General features: G+C 46.1%; 3 protein-coding genes across 6 annotated transcripts; 2 read left to right on the forward strand and 1 right to left on the reverse strand.

Annotated features, from left to right (window-relative positions):
- Positions 1 to 125: 125 nt before the first annotated feature.
- LOC108409974 (DDIT3 upstream open reading frame protein) lies at positions 126 to 3,401 on the forward strand. 2 transcript variants are annotated; one of them, XM_073213383.1, is made up of 3 exons: positions 126 to 263; positions 2,516 to 2,561; positions 3,070 to 3,401. In XM_073213383.1, the coding sequence occupies exons 1-2, from the start codon at positions 201 to 203 to the stop codon at positions 2,555 to 2,557; spliced, it is 105 nt and encodes a 34-aa protein (XP_073069484.1). In that variant the 5' UTR covers positions 126 to 200; the 3' UTR covers positions 2,558 to 2,561; positions 3,070 to 3,401. The 2 variants fall into 2 exon arrangements, with proteins under 2 accessions (XP_073069484.1, XP_017536300.2); XM_017680811.3 differs by having other exon boundaries at positions 3,243 to 3,401.
- DDIT3 (DNA damage inducible transcript 3) lies at positions 3,255 to 4,070 on the forward strand. Its single transcript, XM_073213382.1, has 2 exons — positions 3,255 to 3,400; positions 3,489 to 4,070. The coding sequence occupies exons 1-2, from the start codon at positions 3,263 to 3,265 to the stop codon at positions 3,855 to 3,857; spliced, it is 507 nt and encodes a 168-aa protein (XP_073069483.1). The 5' UTR covers positions 3,255 to 3,262; the 3' UTR covers positions 3,858 to 4,070.
- MARS1 (methionyl-tRNA synthetase 1) lies at positions 4,008 to 18,906 on the reverse strand. Of its 3 annotated transcripts, XM_017680796.3 has the most exons (22): positions 18,713 to 18,905; positions 17,833 to 17,923; positions 17,588 to 17,666; positions 17,372 to 17,509; positions 17,018 to 17,093; positions 16,686 to 16,858; positions 16,411 to 16,517; positions 14,850 to 14,966; positions 14,504 to 14,707; positions 13,500 to 13,701; positions 11,717 to 11,791; positions 8,011 to 8,181; positions 7,739 to 7,834; positions 7,463 to 7,580; positions 6,865 to 7,078; positions 5,858 to 5,989; positions 5,645 to 5,749; positions 5,368 to 5,554; positions 4,677 to 4,748; positions 4,509 to 4,532; positions 4,330 to 4,422; positions 4,008 to 4,232 (listed from the first exon to the last, which is right to left on the reverse strand). In XM_017680796.3, exons 1-22 carry the CDS (start codon positions 18,819 to 18,821, stop codon positions 4,086 to 4,088), a joined length of 2,730 nt encoding a protein of 909 aa, XP_017536285.3. In that variant the 5' UTR covers positions 18,822 to 18,905; the 3' UTR covers positions 4,008 to 4,085. The 3 variants fall into 3 exon arrangements, with proteins under 3 accessions (XP_017536285.3, XP_017536286.3, XP_036848140.2); XM_017680797.3 differs by lacking the exon at positions 4,509 to 4,532 and having other exon boundaries at positions 18,713 to 18,898; XM_036992245.2 differs by lacking the exons at positions 4,509 to 4,532; positions 4,677 to 4,748 and having other exon boundaries at positions 18,713 to 18,906.
- Between the last annotated feature and the right edge of the window lie 229 nt (positions 18,907 to 19,135).

A 19,135-nucleotide genomic window follows, 5' to 3' on the forward strand; every position in this document is an offset into this window, starting at 1 on the left:
TGGTGGGCGTGACAGGGGCGGTACCTAGGAGCTCCTGAGTGGTGGATGTCAGTGGTAAGGCGGGGCCAAAGCTGGCGTGCCGCTTCCTAATTGGTAGGCTTCTGGATCCGCCCCTTAAGGGGTGGGACAAGGCTCTGCTAAAAGATCACTGCTCCCCACCAGTGAGCTTAGAGGCTTGAGTCTGAGGTGTCGCGTGTATCATGTTGAAGATGAGTGGGTGGCAGCGACAGAGCCAAAATCAGAGCTGGAACCCGAGGAGAGAGGCAAGTGCTGATTCCCCATCTACCTCAAACTCCCATCCTCGCCGAACCCGGTTGTCCCCTCAAAGTTGAGGCATCCACCTTTTAGGATGTGGCCCCACTCCCTCCACAGTAAAGTTAGTGACCGTCTGACAAGGGGTGGGGAGAACCCTTTATTCAGAAGTGGTGCTTACAGACCCTTCTTGTTTCGGACGACAGCGTCCGTGCACTCCTTCCCGCAGCACGATTCCTGCTCTGTGTTGATGACCGAGGGCCCTGGCTGATCTCGGGAGATTCCTTCGTTCCCGTTGTTGACCCCAGGCCTCCTTGTTAGGCCTGTCCAGTGGGAAACGGGGCAGCAGGACACACCCCCGGCGCCGAGAATCTTGGGTGACCGTAACTCAGGCCGCTTTGCCACCAAAGGCAGTACCCCGTTCACTACCCCCAGTACGCTTAACCGCAGGGTCTCGGGACAGCGTGGCCGCGTCGGTAGCTGGGACTCCTGGACCCTCCATAGGGCCGCCATTTCGCACCCTAGCAGAGTAGAGCTTTAAGGAGATTGACACAAGACTTTGGGAGGGGTGCCGATGGACAGTTGCTGAGATGGGTTTGCCCTTCTCCCAGAGGTCCCTGCGCCTCCTGCACAAGAGAGCATCCTGGATCTCCTAAGTGCGGGAAGCCATTTGGGATCTCCCCAGTGTATTTACTGTCCTTCCCCTGGTATTGGTCCCTGCCTCCTGCCCCCTGTCCTGTCTCCAACTAATCTCTGTGTAACCATTGCATCAGGCCACCCCCGTTTGGCTCTGCAGCCCTCTGGCCTGGGGCTCCACTGCTGATGAAAGCCATGTCCCACGCACTGGAAGGCAAGGAGGGTTCCCCAGGGAGGACAGCCCTGCAGAGAAACACTCGGGGTGATATTGCATCTCCATTCCCCGGGGACAGGCAGCTGCTGCTCTGCCTCTGGGCTTGGTCTTCCCTTCCCTGTGAGATTGGGGAGAATTTATCCATTCCTAATACTTAATGAGCACCTACTATGTGCCATGCAGGTTAGGGTCCAAGATAATCCATTGACAATAGAGAGAAAGGCTCGGCTTTCAGCTTGTATTTCAGTGGGAAGAGGGATACAGTTAAACATATGAGTGCCATAGGGAAGACTGAGCGTGAAAGGGTAAAGAATGCTCAGAATGGGGTTACAGTTTTACCTTGGATGGTCAGGAATTTCCTCACTGAGGTAGCATTTAAAGACCTAAATGGCAAGGCAGTAAGCAATGAAGATAAGAAGAGGAGTGTCCCATAAGGAACAGCAAGAGCAGAGGTCCTAAGGTGGAAGCATGCATGCATAGCAGATCTTTAGGGAACAGGAGACCAGTGTGATGGACTAGAGACAGCAAAAGGGAGAGCGGTCAACAAAAAATCCAGGGCAGGGAAAAAGCAGGTTGTGTAGAGCCTTCTAAACCATTTTAAGGACTTTAACCTTTAATATTCATGAAATCTGAACAAAGTAATGACATGACTAGTTTTAAAAGGCTTACCCTGGCTGCTGTGTTGTGAATAGATTTAGGAGGAGTGGCAAGAGCAGACACTGGGAGACTTTCCACAGTAATCCAAGAAGATAGTTACTTAATCTAGATCGGAAGTAATGGAATTGATGAGGTGTGTTTATATCCTGGGTTTTGAATAACGCGTTAAGAAATTTTGTGGTTTGGATTGCATTGTGGGGTATGATAGGAGGGGAATCAAGGATGGTACTAAGGTTATTGGCTTAAGCAACTAGAGTTGCCGTTTACTAATACGGGGAAGACCATGGAAGGTAGCAGGAGTTTCTTTGGACATAGTATGTCTGGGATGCCTATTAGACGTCCCCAAAGAGGTGGCAAGTAAGCAGTTAGATAGCAGAGCTGGAGGTCCCTGGAGAGGTCCAGTCTGGAAATGTACATTTGGAGGATGGTGGTGCAGGAATGGAATGAAAAAAATGTCACTTGATTTGTTCCCTTCCTGTAGCCTAGTCCTTACCCTGGCAGTGAGGGGCCTGCCTTGAATTTAGAGAAAGCAGAGTTGGCTGGGGCTTTCCTATTATGTAATCAGGACTACAATGTCAGCAACTAAAAATAAAGGAGGTCAGGCTCCTCTCTGTCCTTGGAAATGGCTGCAGGGACTGTTAACTATACATACGTTACAGGACAGGAAGTGAGGAAGGACAGATAGGAGGCTGGAGATAAAACAATCTGACTCTTCCCCTTCCAAAAATGGCTAACATTTACCTTTGACCCCCACAGTGTTCCAGAAGGAAGTGTATCTTCATACATCACCACACCTGAACAGGTAAACTTAACCAACTTTTTCCCAAAACTAACTCCTAAGAGATGCTGTGTGGGTTCCCTTTACTGGGACCCTAAATCATGCAAACACCTAGAGACGAGAGGAGAAGGGTCTAAAGCCACGTCCATCCTCCTCCTCCCCCTAATAAGGTGATCATATCACTGTTCTTAGAGCATGTCCCAGTTGAAAGTTGGCTCTGAGTTAGCATTCAGCCCCAACAGAGATAAATGGTTTGTTTTACCAAACCTTAGTCTCCATCAAGGTTAGACTGACTCAAAGGACTCCCCACACAGGAAAAAGGAACTACCAGTGGAGTTCCCCAGGGGGCTGAGGACTTTTACCAGAAACCCTTAAGAATATATACCCAGACCCTTGCTTCTCCAAGTGCTGGGCAAAAGCAAGGAGGGCGTATTAGTATAGACCAGCTGGTAAAATTTCAAGGGCCAGATAGTAAATATTTTAGACGTTGAGGGCCACAGTCTGTCACAACTATTCATCTCTGTTGTTGTAGCATGAAAGCAGACATCAGCAATGTACAGATAAATGGACATGGTTGTGTTCCAATAAAATTCCATCTACGAAAACAGGCAGTAGCCAGTTTGCCAGCCTATAGTAGAAACTGTTTACATGCTTTATGGAGTTTGTTCCACCCACCCCTGCTACCCTGACTGCACTTTTCCAAAGAACCTGATCCAACCGCAAGGATGGCAGCTGAGTCATTGCCTTTCTCCTTCGGGACCCTGTCCAGCTGGGAGCTGGAAGCCTGGTATGAGGACCTGCAGGAGGTGCTGTCCTCAGATGAAAATGGGGGTACCTATGTCTCACCCCCTGGAAACGAAGAGGTGAGAATGCTAAGCCTAAAGCTAGAGGGGGATGTTGCCTTTTCCCCTTCAACTAGTATCTACCCTGCCTTTCCTCATTCCCTTGAAGGAAGAATCAAAAACCTTCACCACTCTTGACCCTGCCTCTCTGGCATGGCTGACTGAGGAGCCAAGGCCAGCAGAGGGCACAAACACCTCCCAGAATCCTTGCTCTCCAGATTCCAGTCAGAGCTCCCTGGCTCAGGAGGAAGAAGAGGAGGACCAAGGAAGACCCAGGAAACGGAAACGGAGTGGCCAGTCCCCAGCCGGGGCTGGAAAGCAACGCATGAAGGAGAAAGAACAAGAAAATGAAAGGAAAGTGATGCAGCTAGCTGAAGAGAATGAACGACTCAAGCAGGAAATTGAGCGCCTGACCAGGGAAGTGGAGGCGACTCGCCGAGCTCTGATTGACCGAATGGTCAGTCTGCACCAAACATGAACAATTGGGACCATCACTTCCCCCTCAGGCCACTACTTACTTTTCCAGAAGTGGCTACTGACCACCTTTCACCAGTGCCAATAATGTGACCCTCAACCCCAACTATTCAGTCAGGGGCACTTGGGGTAGACAGTCAGAAAGGGTCTCAGCTTGTACATAGTGATTGTATGTTTATTTATTACAGCCCATATCCATTAAAGTGACTTTCTATGAGCTAAGTTCTCACTTTCACTTTTTCTTCTTGCCTTTAGGGGTATCAAGGGGTTTCCCCTCAGCTAGAGCCAGCTGTTTCTTCAGATCCAGGAGCTTAGCCACCTCCACAGCGACCTGGTTCTTGTCAGCCTTTTGTGCTTTTAGTTCTCGGACAATGTTGCCCTAAGAGAAGAGGGAGTGGGGATATCACAATAATGAGTAGAAAGGGCCTGTTTAGGATTCGGCTGATCCTGTCTCCCCCAGGGCTTATGCTACATACCTGTCTTGTCACTTCATCCATCAGCACTTGTATCTGCTGTGGCCCAGCTGTGGTCATAGACTCTACAACTGCTGGGTTTGGGGACACTTTTGCCTGCAGAACAACAGAATTATCATCATCTACCATAAATATCTCCTGATCTCAAGTTTTATGTAACATCTCAGGAGGAAAGCGTTTACCTTTAACTCCGAGGACTCTTCCAGCTATGACAGGAGAAGAAAAACTATAGGTAAGGAAGCAGCAGGGCCAAAGATGGAAAATGGAAATGAGTGTGGACTACTTAGGGATAGCAAGGAGAGGATGCTGTGGCTGTTGCTGGGTGAGAGCACAGTCTTCAGCTTTCTCACCTGGCTCCCTCCGAAGCGCTGCCTGAAACTTTCAATCTGGTCATTTTCCAACTTTTGGAACAATGGACTTACCTATCAGAAAAGATGTACAGAGTTACCCACTGATAGGCCCGGACTCTAGGAGACCACAGAGCACTGCCACAAGCCTGGCCCGACATGCAGGGGCTCTAAACGTGCTTAGAGGGCATGCTGAGGAACACTGAGCAAAAACCTGCCAATTTCAGTAAAGATTCCTGAAAGTGCTGGCATTCACTATGAAAGCTCCAAGTATTTACAGGGTCCAAGACCTTAAACTAATGCTGGGTTGATGGAAAAGTTTAGAGGTAAACTTACTTTATCTTCTGTGGCAAAGAGAAAATGGCTCCCCTGTACTCTCCTGGTTCACTGCCTGTTGGCATTATGGAGACCAGAGGACCATCTACTGTACACCAGTTAGTTTTACATGCCAGGTACTGGACACTGGCATGTAGAATGATGAGGCTGTGTGAGCTACAGACACTATGGGGCTTAACCAATACAAGAACTTTGTATCAGAAACAAGCCTAAGTGCAGAGCAGGTTGGAGGGGAAGAGGTTCAGAGAATGGCTGTGGGAGTCCTATGCCCAAAGTAAATTCCTGACTCCTCCCCAAAGGCAGTATGGCAAAGGTAGCAATTTTAAGAGAGACTGGTTCTTTCAGCCCTCAGACCTACTGTGCCAATCTGGTGTCCTGCTGATAAGGAACATGGAAAGTCTGTGGGCAGGATGCTGCACGCTGGAGCTGGGAGCTGCAGCTGGGCCTGAATAGTCGCACTAACTGTGGGCATGTAAGGCTGCAGCATGGTGGACAGCAAGGCAGCTATGTTCACTGCCAAGCCCGTCACTGTCCCTGCCCGCCGCCTGGGGAAGAAACGATATTAGTCAGGACCTCCCAGAGGACATAGCCTACAATCACTTTATTCCTACACCCAAAAACACCTCCATACCTACCTGTCAGCCTCACTGCCTTTAATCCGCTTCCAGGGCTCATTCACCTGAATGTACTGGTTTCCATGGCGAGAGATAGTGAGGATACTGCGTAGGGCATCCCGGATCCTGGGAAGGGAAGAGGCAGGCCAAGATATAAGGTCCTGGAGGGACCAGTATGGGGCTTTCAACATGCCAGCAGTTCACTGAGATGAGGCAGAGATGTAGTTCACTTACCGAACCTTCTCTAGCAGTTGGTGATAGTGCTGGAGCTCCAAGGTGACATGGGCCAGCAGGCGCTGATCATCAGAGGTAAGCACCATCTCGGGCACAAAACCCCCAAAAAACTTAGACACAAACATCCCAGCTCTTGATGGGAGTAGGGAAGGAGAGGGGAGAGAACAGAGGAGTTATGCCCAGTCTTCTTATAGAAATTTGGTCCAATATTCTTAACAGCCCATTCTCTCAGAATTTATACCTCCTGGCTCCCTCAAGCTGGAAGGCAAAGCTTAACTCTTTATTCTCTCTCTCTCCCTTAAGATAATGACTGCACATACAGACATTTCACATACCATATCCCTTATTTAAAGAAATCTAATAAAGTTAATCAAGTGTTCATTTTATTTTTAAGAAGTCAATACTCAGAATGACCAAGTTGAAATATATGTTAGTTGCTATCCAATACTCTAGTAGGGACTAGACCAGGTTAATGACCAGGTCTAAAAGGGTGGGTAGCCATGGAGAATACTTCCTCAAATTGCAGAATAGCTGATATAAGGACTAATAATGGAATGTGAGCTGAAAGTAACAGAAACTCCAAAGAGTATGGCAGAAATCTCCTCTCCTCATACTAAAATAACCCCTTCTTAAGCCAAACTTTTCAATGTTCTGAAAGTGAACTGTTTGGCTAGGGGAACTGGAAGTGTTTCCCCCTAGCCAAACAGTTCACTTGCAGAACATCAAAGTTTACTTTCAGCTCACATTCCATTATTATAGTAACATGTTTTGCAAAATGCTCCTTGTGACCAATTTTGCTAAATCATATATCTACAATATTCCTCCAAGCATATATAGCCTACTATGTTCTAGAAGCAGGTCCCAACTGATAAAAATCCACTTCCCACACTGTCCTCCCCCTCCCTCCTGCCCGTTCACTAGCCCTCTTGGTATTTCCACCTCTCCCATCTTGAGCAGTGAGCTGGCCCCTAGCTCATCTGATGATTTAACCCCTCACCAGGTCCCACCTGTTGATGAAGTTGCCCAGGTTGTTAAGCAGTTCAGAATTATTCTTGAGTAACATGTCTGTCCAGGAGAAGGCACTGTCCTGGCCCTCAGGCCGAATGTACAGCAGATAGAAGCGCCAGATGTCAGCAGGGATCCCTGTATCCTGGGCCATGTCCCCAAACACTCCCACACCCCGGCTCTTGGAGAATTTCCCATCCTCATAATTCAGGTACTCTGGACAGAGAAGTAGAATAAGGCCCATCTGCTCAAATCACATCCTTCACTCTCTGACCCACTGATTCTTCTTTTCTCTCCCTCACCTCAATTATGGGTATCTACCAATGCTTCTCCTTGAGTTGCTGGCCTGCAGAGAACTTAGGAGTCCCCTCCTCACCATTCTGGTCTTGTGTCCCTTTGTTTCTACCCATGACAAAAGTTTAGCTTCAGACTTCAGCTTTCTTCAGGTTCTTGGTTCCTTTTTCTAGGTAAGTTCACACAATCTAACTTCCTATGTCATCTCAAGTCCTAACCCAAGGCCTAGCACCTGTCCAGGAACTTCCAAGTGCCACCTCGGTACTCATTCCACAGGAACCTGCCCCCCTCCAGTCTCCCAGGCACCTGTAGCAATGATGTGGTTGACCAAGGTGTAGTTGTCCTCAGCTCCTAGGGCTGAACAAGGGAAGACTAAGCCATGGAAGGGAACATTGTCCTTGGCCATGAACTGATACAGGTTCACCTGCAGAATATAGTTGGGAGACAGAGCTCCTGACACCTTCTTCAAAGGCCCAGAAAGATCAGATACTCAACCCTAACACCCCCAGTACACATGCACAACACGCACACATGCATGCACGTGCATCCTCCCAATAGACAGGCTAACCAACAACTGCTCACTTGCTCTGGGTTCTTCCACCATTTCTCCCACTGGTCTGTGTAGTTAGCTGTGATGGACAGGTAGCCAATAGTGGCATCAAACCAAACATAGAATACCTGTGAGATGTCAGGAGGAGGGAGATAGAGTAGAATAAAGGAACACTGAGTAAATCTCACCAACCTCAAAATTTCAGACTAAAACAAGATAGAATCAACAGTCTTATACTGCTAGCCCAGGCTCTCAACCCCAAGGCAGAATAATATCAGATATGAATAAAGCATAGGGTTTTTACCTTATCCTCAAAACCTTCTAGGGGCACAGGGGTTCCCCATTTGAGGTCTCGGGTTATGCAGCGTGGCTTGAGACCATCCCGAAGCCAAGACCGAATGATGAATCGGGCGTTGGGTGTCCAGTCACTGTTAGGCAATGTCTTCCCCAACCACTCCTCCAGTCGCTTTTCCAGCTGAAATGGCAGAAAAAGAGGGCTGATTTAGTAGTCTCACACGATTTTCTTAAGGATAAATATGTACAATCTTCTTGGGGTAGTCTGGCAATACAAAATGAAAAGACTCGACATTGACAACAATTACACTTCTAGGAATTTTTTCAACAGAAATACACAAGAGTGTATGGATGTACGTATAAAGAAAAGCACTGTTCATCACAGCAAAAAAATGGAACTACCATGATTCAGTAGAATTTAAAGAAATATGATAAATCAATACAATGAAATATTTATAAAGCCATTAAAAAGGAGATAGACCTGTATGTATTTACATGTAAAGACCTCTAAGATACATTTTTAATTTAATAAAGCAAACTGCAAAATAATGATGTAATCTTATTATAAAAATAAATAATACACAGATTAAGCCCAAAAAAACTCTGAAGGGGGAAAATTAAAATCAGTAGTTTAGTCTCAGAGGTTATGGGGAACATGCGTTTTTATACCATATATGTCATGTCCATCTGAAGTTTTAAAAACAAGCTATCTCACTTTGTAAGCAGAAAAACAAAAGATAAATCTGTTTTAAGGTATGGTTTATGTGATGCACCAAAATAAATAACCACCTTAACCAAACAAAATTTATATCACCAATGAGAAGGAAACAGTCATCATGTGCCTCTGGAAAGGATACAAGATCATTTATGTAGTATTCCAACTGAGGATGCATAACCTGAATCTAGTCATGAGGAAACAGCCAACAAATCAAAATGAGGAATATTCTATTTGCAAAAGGGGTCAGGGACTACATTCTTAAAAACTGTTAATGTCATAAAAGGTAAAGGCTGAAGAACTGTTACAGACTAAAGGACAAGGGTCAGTGTGAACAGCTTCTGAAGCCAATGATACACCCCACTGGTAAAACTATGGGAAACAGGCACGTACATACTACTGGTGGTAATGCAAACTGGAACACTACCTGCCGAAGGAGATTTGGCAGTAAACTACATATGCATTTACCCTTGACAGAGCAAGTGATCACCTTCAAAGAATTTATCCTGAAGATACACTTCTAACAACACAAATATATATACACACAAAGTTATTCACTGCAATGTAATTTGTGTTGGAAAATACTGGAAACTACCTAAATGGAGAACATAGGAAATACGTTAAATAAACCGTGACACCTACATGGGAATGGAGTCCTATGCAGGTGTTAAAAACAACTAACCAAATAAGGATGATCTCTATGAATTGACATGGAGTGATTTCCAGAACATATTGTCAGGTGAAAAAGACAAAATGCAAAGGAGTATATACAATATGCCATATTCTATATAACAAAACGAAATAAGAAAATAGATACGTTTATACACACATACACACAATCTGCTTATCTTTATATAAGCTTATTTTAACAAAAACACACTAAGAACAAATCAGAAAACAGTTGATTGCTTACAGGAGATGGGACAGCAGGATGGCATAGACAGGAATGGAATGACACTTATCTGAGTAAACCTTTTTGTATGTTTTAGATTTTTAGAAACTGACATCCCACATATTCAAAAAATAAAATAAGGATGAGGAGAGGAAAAAAGCTGAAAGCAAATGAGCCAAACGTATTAACTTATTTCAGTGACAACCATATTGAAAGGGGAAAAACCTAAGCTAAGCTGATTTTGAACACATTATTTGATTATGTACCCTCAGTTGAGAGGAAGGCACAGGACTGCCAACAAACCCAAATGCTCTTCAGTAGGTTTTTTGTAATGGTATGGGTGAAGCTATTCTGAAATTATTTTGGAGTATATTGTGGGATTCAACAAATGAGTAAATGTGGTTCTTGGGAACCAGTATTTACTATGCAAGTAATATATAGATGTGAAATGAGCAAAAGTGAGCAAGAACCTTGTGGAGAGGGACTAGAATTACAGAGGTCAGTGTGAACCTAAAATAAATGCCTAACTGTCCTTGTTGAAAAGACCTAGAAGCAAAGACTCCTGAATAGCAATGAACACACCTAAATCTTGGTCCCTAATACTGTTCCCTACTAAAATGAACTAGGGCTTTGTGGAGATATGCTCGATACCAAGGCTGGAATAAAATGTATTTAGAATGTCTTGTATGCCAGAAAATAAGGCAGTGCTTAAAAAATGGTCAGAGATCTCAAAAATTATCTTAAGAGGCTCCCACTGGCCAAATAAGGGACAATCTAAACATGAAAATAATTTAGGACAGGAAATGAATTATAAACCATATTTTTAAAAAAAGGAATCCATGAGTCCACACTGATAGTAACTAGATAACTAAATTAAAAAATGAGTGAAGGAGAAGGGTAAATGTGGAGGGACTGGCAGAGTTCGAAATCTCAATGAAAACTGGATTAGGTAAGAATAATTAAGTAAATGGATGCTAAATTTAAAGGGAACCTTTCAATGAAGAGCAAGGTATCTGCCTGGTCTTAAAGTATATTCCCAGACTGCTTATAAGTTGCAAGGGGGAAAATATTAATTATATAGTGGAGATATTGAATAACACCTTAACCAAACAAAATTTACATCGCCAATGAGAGGGAAACAGCCGTCATGTGCCTCTGGAGAGGATACAAGATCATTTATGCAGTATTCCAACTGAGGATGCATAACCTGAATCTAGTCATGAGGAAACAGCCAACAAATCAAAATGAGGAATATTCTACTTGCAAAGGGGGTCAGGGCCTACATTCTTAAAAACTGGTAATATCATAAAAGCTGAAGAACTGTTATAGACTAAAGGACAATAAAGAGAGAGAGAGAAATTAAATGCAATACAAGATCCTGAGCTAGATTCTGTTCTAAAGGAGAAATAATGCTCTAAAGGACGTCACTGTGATTGCTGACAAAACTGGAATACAGATGGTATATCAGACAACTATATCAATGTTAGATTTCTTGAAGTTGTTTACTATGGTTATACAAAAATGTCTTTTTTTCTTAAGAAAACCTTAGTGTAGTATATGAGTAAAAAGAATATATATGTATATCTGTAGGAAGAGAGAATATGCTAAAGCAAACAGAGCAAAATTTTACCAACCAGTAAATCTGATTAATGGGTACATGAGGTTCTTCTGGATAAAGAACATGAGGTTCTTTTGTTCTAGCAACTGTGTATTCTTGCAATTCTTTGCAAACTTGAAACTAAAATGTCAAAAAAAAATTTTTAACGTAAATCTAATAATGTGGAAAACTGATCAAGACACATTGTAAAGGCAAAGAGGGTAGATTGCAGAATATTATGAATGCCATAACTTAATCTGTAGCAAGAAAAAAGACATAGAGATACTTTGATATGCATATGATATTTCTAAATAGACAAAGGAAAAGGAGCAGCAGTAAATGCCTCTGACAAATGGGCCTGGGGCTTTCACTTTGTTACATCTTTTTGCAATAATCATGTATATTTTTAGAATGGAAATTAGAAACATTTGCGAGTGATGTACAGATCTGTGGCTGAGGCAGAGGGGGGCGGCAAAGCTGAGCTGACCAGCTTGAGGGGAAGGCCCACTCACCTTAGGCAGGTCCAGGAACAGGTGCTGAGAGGACCTCACCACAGGACGGGACCGGCAGACTTTACACTGAGGCTTCTGTGAAGGACAAGTCAAGAGAAGGAATGACCCAAGGGGGACAGTCAGGCCAGGGAGAGGCCCACAGGGAGGGAGGAGCTCCTGGTCTACCTTGTGCTTTAACCCAGCTAGCTCTGTAACTTGAGTTTCTCGTGACCCAGAAGACTCATGTGTGCTTATGTAAGGTTGTTACTCAGCATTTCAGGCCTGTTCTATCACTCTGAGGAACAGGAAAAAGCACTCTCTGGGCAGAGGTTGGGTATTGTATGCAGCTGTGAGGGGGCAGGAGTGACAGAAGAGAAGACAAAGTCCTCTCCTTGGGGAAGTTACAATCACGTTAGGGAGGGTGGGTTTGTGTGGTAAACAAGTGTAGACCTTTACAAAGCAAAGTGTCAGGAAGCACTGATTTTCATGGTGGAAACTGGCTGCAAGCACTGGTGGGTGATGGGCGACGGCTAGAGGAGTAAACAGGTGGGGCTGATCAGTGGACACTTCCAAGTGAGTTTTGATGTGGGTTTTTGAAAGTGAGAAATATAACTTTCAGGATCTCTCTTCTGAGCCCCACATGCCCACATCCAGCTGCTTATCTAATATATCTCCTTGATGTCTAATAGACACCTCAACTTTAACAAACCCAAACAGTACCACTGCATTCCACTGAAAGGCCATTCTTCAGGCAACCCTTCCTGTATGTGGAGACCATCCATCCAAGGTGCTTGACCCAATGAACTTTCAGGTCACTGGTTTCTTGACTTCCTCCTCACCTTGACTTCCAGGCTATCCACCTATAGTCTGCCTCCAAAATCTATCTTTCTTCTTTTTTTCTCCATTTCTACTGCCGTGAATCTAGTCCAAACTACCATTATCCCATTTCTGAGCTACCACTGTTGTCTCCAAACTCCAAACTCACCTCCCCAGTTTCTCTCTTGCTTCCCTCAATCATTTTCTGCAGAGCAGCTTACCAGGCCCTGGCAATCGGTCATTGCCCACCTCTCTGACCCCATCTCAATCCACCTTCCCTCTCACGCACTGCGCTAACTGGCTGTTTCAATTCTGCCTTTTCAGCTCTTTTCTGCCTCAGGCCTTTGCATTTCCTGGTCCTTCTACTTTTAACACTCTTAAGCCCCTCACATAACCTGGCTTGCTCCTCATTCTTCAGTTAAACTCTCAGTTCAAACATTACCTCCTCTGAACACCTTCCCTCATCACCGACCTTAAATCTTCCCCCAGAAGTCACTACTATCTATCACACCTTCCTGGCAGTTTACTGTATAATTATATTCTCGTCTTTTTAAGTGTTGATCTCCTCCCACGCTAGACAAAGGTCTGTCTTAACTACTACATCCGGAGCATCCATATCTGTGACTACCCTATTTTAAGGACTCAAAATGTTTGTTGAATGAATTAACAAATCAGTAAACATGGAGTAGAAGAGATGGTATTTATGGAAAAAAAAGAAGGAACTAAATAAATGCAAATAAGGTGATCTGAAGCAGCAATAAAAATAGGGACTGTAACTCAACTTGCCTATTTCCTAGCACAATGCTAATAAGCACAGAGTCAATACTTAGTAATAATTTTATCTAATGAATGGAATGATAAGAGGTGGGGTGGAAGGAGCCACTGGTAAAGGGTCTTCAGTGCTAAAACAAAAGTCTTAAATGGACAAAACTGAAAGTCTCTTAAATAGAGACTGTCCCTTCTGGGCTCCATGCGGTCCTCAGCTCACCTTGAGCTCAGTGGCATTGATGAGCTTGCCACATTTGTCACACTGGTCACCCCGGGCCTCCTCATAGCCACAGAAGGGACAGACACCCTCCACAAAGCGGTCAGCCAGGAAGCGGGCACAGTGCTCACACCGCAGTTGCTCCACAGTATCTTGTAGCACAAAACCTCGGGTTAACAACCGCTGGAAGATGTCCTGGGTGATTCTGGAGAGGTGCACAAGGGACAGAAGAGGGCAGGTCAGAAAAAGTGGTGCACCCTTCCCTCCTGCCATTCTAAACAGGACCCAAACTCACTCAGTCCAAGAGCCAAAGAATCAGGCACAAGGCCCCTCAAGACAAAGGCCCTCTAGTCACCTTTACAGAGGTAAAGCCCATTGTGGAATGAGCCCAGACCTCATACATATTCCCCAGCTCCCCACACAATCTCTACCCTTAACACTTTAGTATTTATTTTTTTGTCAAATAAAGACTCGTCTGTTTTATATTCTTCATTAACAAGAATCCCCAAAAGGACAGGATGCTGCTATTCTTTAATATGTCGGTAAAATTAAAATTAAGTCAATCCAGCTGCTAAACTGCATAGTGCTCTCAACTGGCAGCCTGTCTACTGTGTAGAGTTGTTATTACGATAAAATATCAGGCAAAGAAGAATGAGTTTGCTTGCTGTAAATGCACATAAGGGTCGGAGGGGATGTTCTAAGACTCCGTGGCAGCCTGGGAGGAGAAGGCAGGCAGCAGAGTGAAGGCAGATACTGCCCTTGAGCCTATATCCTGTCTCTTCCCTCCCTCCGCTGTTCCTGCAGGCCCTGCTCAGGTTTCTGCACACAAGAATCCCTTTAATAATGCCTGGGATATGTTTCAGGGCAAATTCAGATCCTAAGTTTAGGAGGAGTGCCTCAACAACAATCTTGATTCCTCTGTCTCTGGGATATTCTCACTGCCCCAGCCCAGCCTTCACCCTCCATTTCTGCCTGGTTAGAGGACAAGTAAGTTAGAGGACACTTACTTGGTCTGCTGTGGAGTGGTGGTACGACCAAAAATATCAAATGAAATATTAAACCAGCGGTAGATGTCAGCATGGATGGCATGGTACTTGTCACAGATTTCTTGGGGGGTCAGCCCCTCCTCCATAGCCTTGGTTTCGGTTGCCGTGCCATACTCATCTGTCCCACACAGAAAGAGGGTGTTCCACTGGCGGAGGCGGGAGTACCTAGAAGGGAATATGGTGATCATGGGGCCCCATCTCAGCCCCTCCCACGTCTCCAGGACCCCTCCAGCCTCCACCCTTGCAGCCTATTCCCTTGGGGCCCACTGCTCCCTCAGGTACCCTTTCCCCCAGAAGCTGGCTTCACCTGGCAAAGACGTCAGCACTAAGCACGCAACCAATGATGTTCCCAAGGTGGGGGACATTGTTGACATAAGGGAGGGCACTGGTGATGAGCACATTCTTTTCCCCAGCCACAGGCAACCTGGTAGGAAAGGAGGAAGAAAATAGTCCACAGGAAAGAAAGAGCCCAAGGTACAAAGAATACCCAGACACAGGTCTGTTCTGTTATAGGGTCATGTACATCTGAAACCTCTCTTCACATGAACCTACTGGACCATGAACTCCCCCAAAAACCTCAAGGTCCCCTATAGCCATGAGTGCAGGGCTCTGTCTGGTAAGCAAGGGTTGCATCCAGCTCTGGAGGAGCCACATTCCCACACTGCCCTCTGCTCTCTTTTTTGTCATGGCTGCTGCTTTCCATTAGCTCATTCTCAGGCTCCAGCTTCCCCAGAAGGGGCAAAAATCTCCCTAGGTTCTTCCCAAGGTTCTGTCCAGCCATCATCACTCACTACTCCCCAGACTCCTGTGCCACCCAGGGACACTTTCCCAGCATTGACCTGTCCCTCTCCCCAGGTGCTATGTTACCACTATGTCTAGTCACTACCTGAAGTCCTTAGAGCTTACCATCCCAGATACAAGTCTCTGTGTGAAAGTTTTTTAAATATCAGCTTAGCCTACTGGACCCAAAGTTCGATGAGATCAGAGGTCTTGTCTGCTTTGTTCTCAGTACACAGGACCTGACAAGGAGTGGATACTCAACTCTTAATTGAATGATAACATGTTCTGAACTATAAATACTTCATTTTGATGGAAAAATCTGGGTATGTGTGTGTACCTTGTCTTAGTGTAGCAGGAATATAATACTGAGCATGCAGGCAGAGGCCAGATCATGACAGGCCTTGTGAACTACACAAGAGAACCATCTGTAGAGTTCTGCAAAGGAGGGCGGAAGGGTAATATGTGCAGTTTCCAGCTGTCATTCTTGTGCATATGGAGTGTGGGGTGGCAGGGAGAAGGCAAGAGATGTGAGGCTTGATCTAAGGCTGTACCAGACAGTCTAGGGAAAAGAGGGATGGACACAAGGACTACTTAGGCATTAGAATGTGACTTGGTAATGGCAGAAATGATACAGAAAAGGGCACAAGAAAAGAGTGCAGATGACCAAGATTTCTGGCTTGGATTTTCAGGTGGAAGATGGGAAGTCATTCACTAAGGCAAATAAATAAAGGAGAAAGGGAAGGTAATAGATTTTGGTTTTAGACATGCTGAGTTTGCAAAGCCTGTGAGGTGGAGGAATCTAGGAGATAGTCTGACAAGTATGTGTGGAGCTCAGAATAAAATCTGGACTAGAAAAACAGATTTAGGTGCAATCAGTGGGTAAAGAGTAGCTAAAAATGTGGCGGCAGCTGGGACTGACAGAATGTCCAAAACAATGAGCCAAGAAAGAATAAAACAAAATTAATAGTTTGACAATAAAAAGGAAAGGATGGAAAATTTAAGTAATTAAGGGGACTTAGCAGGCACTACTGTCTTTATCAACAATTTCCACTTAAGAAATTAAGCCCCACCTATCTGTGCCTACTCACACTGGATTCTGCTGTGGTTTAAGTGAGGGCAAGCTTCCCAGGCCCTTCTCCCACGCAGTTAGAGCCATGGCGATCTCCTCTTCAGATAGGGAGGCCAGCTCTTCCTCCTTACGGAAGTAGACAGAATCCCCATCAGATGAGGGGGACCCACACAGTAAAGAAACTCTCCTTGCTGGCCAACTCCTGAAAAAGTTAGTGGCCATGCTCAAATTCCCTCTCTAAGCCACTCCCCACCGCAGGCTCTGAGGCTCTGTGGGGACCTCTCTGTTCCGAACCTCAGGCTCATTGCTGACAGCTCTCCGCTCAACCAAGTTGGGCTGGGGCTGCTTCTGGAGGTAGGGCTGGAGGGCGACGACACCCTGCTGCTTCAGCACAGTCTCTGCAGCTCGCCGACACGGCTCCTGAGAACTCAGTGTCTGGAACCAGCTGTGCAGGGCACCCAATTCCCCTGTGGGTGTGGGAGAGATCACAAGTCTAGGAGGGCAGACAGCAGTGGTAAGCTTCACTACACCACAGTGGTCCTCGATACTCTACTACCCATTCTATAACCCCTCCACCAAGTTCCTGGGTTTGGAGCTGAGGATGAACTGATGTGCACAGTTCTCACCAGGGAGGTAGGCTGGGTCTTGCAGTAATGGGTACAGTGCTCCCCACAAAACAATGTCAGCTAGAGATTCCGTCTCCTTTGTTGAGAAAAAAGAAACAGCGCATAAGAATATCTAACATTTCTTAAGCACTCACTATGAGTCACACATTGTGTTCAGTACTTTATTTCACTTAATCCTCACAATAACCCACTGAGGTGGGTACTAATATTGCCCATGTTTCAAAGATTTAAAAAATGGAGGCTTAAAAATGCTGTTAAGTGGCAGTGTTGGGGCTTGAACTCTGAATACAACTTTTCTTCTTAATTCTTATACCACATGGATTTCTGTGACCCCCACCTCAAGGCCCAACTTACCCCAGCCAGGAAAGGACAGCTCCGATGATGACTCAAGCTGTGATCAATGTAAGTCAGGGCGCTCCGGACTGGGCCAAGAACATCTTCCCCCTTTTTGCCTTGGACCGCTAAACAGTACAGGGCAGCAGACAAAGCTGGCTAAAATGCAGGGGAACAAAGGTCAGCATGGCATGTACAGCAAGGGCCTGACTGCCAGACCCCATGTCTCAGTCCCACCTGCAGCTCTGTCACTTCCCATTCCAGCCATTGGTTGGTGAGATCATCTTGCTCCCAGCCGGATAAGAGAAAGAAGTATCTACCAGGGGGAGAGTAACAGAAGATGGAAATGGAATTAGAGGGGCCCATTTGTCTAGCCCATTTTTCACCCCACAGTGTAACAGCAATTGTGAATAAGACCACACAGAGGGCAGTAAGTCCTGATTTTATTCAGCCACCTCCCTGCCTCAAGGACCAATACTGACCGGCAGATTGCACTAGTGGAGAAGAGGTAGTTGCCACTATCCAGCTGCAAGACAGGGACCTTAGGTCGGGTCAGGAATGGAACCACACACTCTGATGCAGAAGAAAATGCGTAAAAAACAGGGAAAATGGAAAAACATTCTGTCAACTTAGAAGAACAGTTTTGCATTGTTCAAAGAAGAAGGGAAGAAAGATGGGCAGTCTCAATCCAGAGGTTCCAGGGCAGAACCATTGAAAGGGGGTGGGTCCAGAAGGGGCTGGGGAGACCAGCAGGTGTTCAGCTGAGACTGCCAGTTGGAGACAACAGATGGAGATTGCAGAGGCGGGGGGAGATAGTGCTGTAGCCAAGAACTGGAACAACTCAAAGTAACTACGCTGAGAATGATCTGAGATAACGGTGGGAGAACAGAATTAAGAAAACGGGGAGGACTAACAAGAGAACCGCTTAAGAATTACTCAAGCAGATGGCTGGGAATGAGAAGAGGTAAACCAAGAGGAGTGAGTAAGTGAGTGAGTGTGTGTGTGTGTGTGTATGTATGTTTTAGGAAAGAGCAGAGTTTCCTAAGAACGACAAAGAGGTGCCTGGAGATTGTCATGTGAAGTGACTGGGGGCTATGGGGTGAGTCTCCTGATAGGTGTGGGAGAAGGTTGGAAAAGGGGAGAGATGTTCACTGAAGCCAGGATCCTGGAATACGAAGGAGGTAAGGAAAGGGTATCTGAGGGTAATTAAGGGAAGTGACTGATGAAACATGTGCTGGGAGGGAAGAGTGGGGCGACCGAGGATTAGGCAGTCAGAGGTTGACGGTGTGCCTGGTAGGGGTTTGTTACAGATGACTAGAGTGTAGGGTTTTGGTCCCGCCCCCTTTTCCACAGCCCTACTACCTTCGGGGCCTACGGTGCTGATGAGCAGCTCCGCTCTGCCCTGGGCCCTCCCGGCCGCGGCCAGCACAGGCAGACTCCCCGGGGCGCCCTCGCTCACGAACAGTCTCATTGCGCCGTGAATCCACTCTGATGCAACCAAATCCGGTCTCTGGCTCGTGGGATGAACGGCCGCCGCGAGGCACGCCGGGAAATGGAGTTCTGACTTGGGTCGTCCCGCGAGCTCCTCTCCCAGAAAGTAGACTATTTCTCCCATCATGCACCAGTAGGAAACAGGAAAAGGATGTCAGAGACAGAGCTGCCGTGGATACGGCGCATGAGCTGCACTGCTTGGTGGGTGGGCCCGGGAGGCGTTTGCGGTTGGGCTCCGCCCCCCCGGGCTCCGCCCCCCCCCCCCCCCCCCCCCCCCCCCCCCCCCCCCCCCCC

This window comes from Manis javanica, chromosome 10, assembly GCF_040802235.1.
Source record: "Manis javanica isolate MJ-LG chromosome 10, MJ_LKY, whole genome shotgun sequence".
Lineage (NCBI taxonomy): Eukaryota > Metazoa > Chordata > Mammalia > Pholidota > Manidae > Manis > Manis javanica.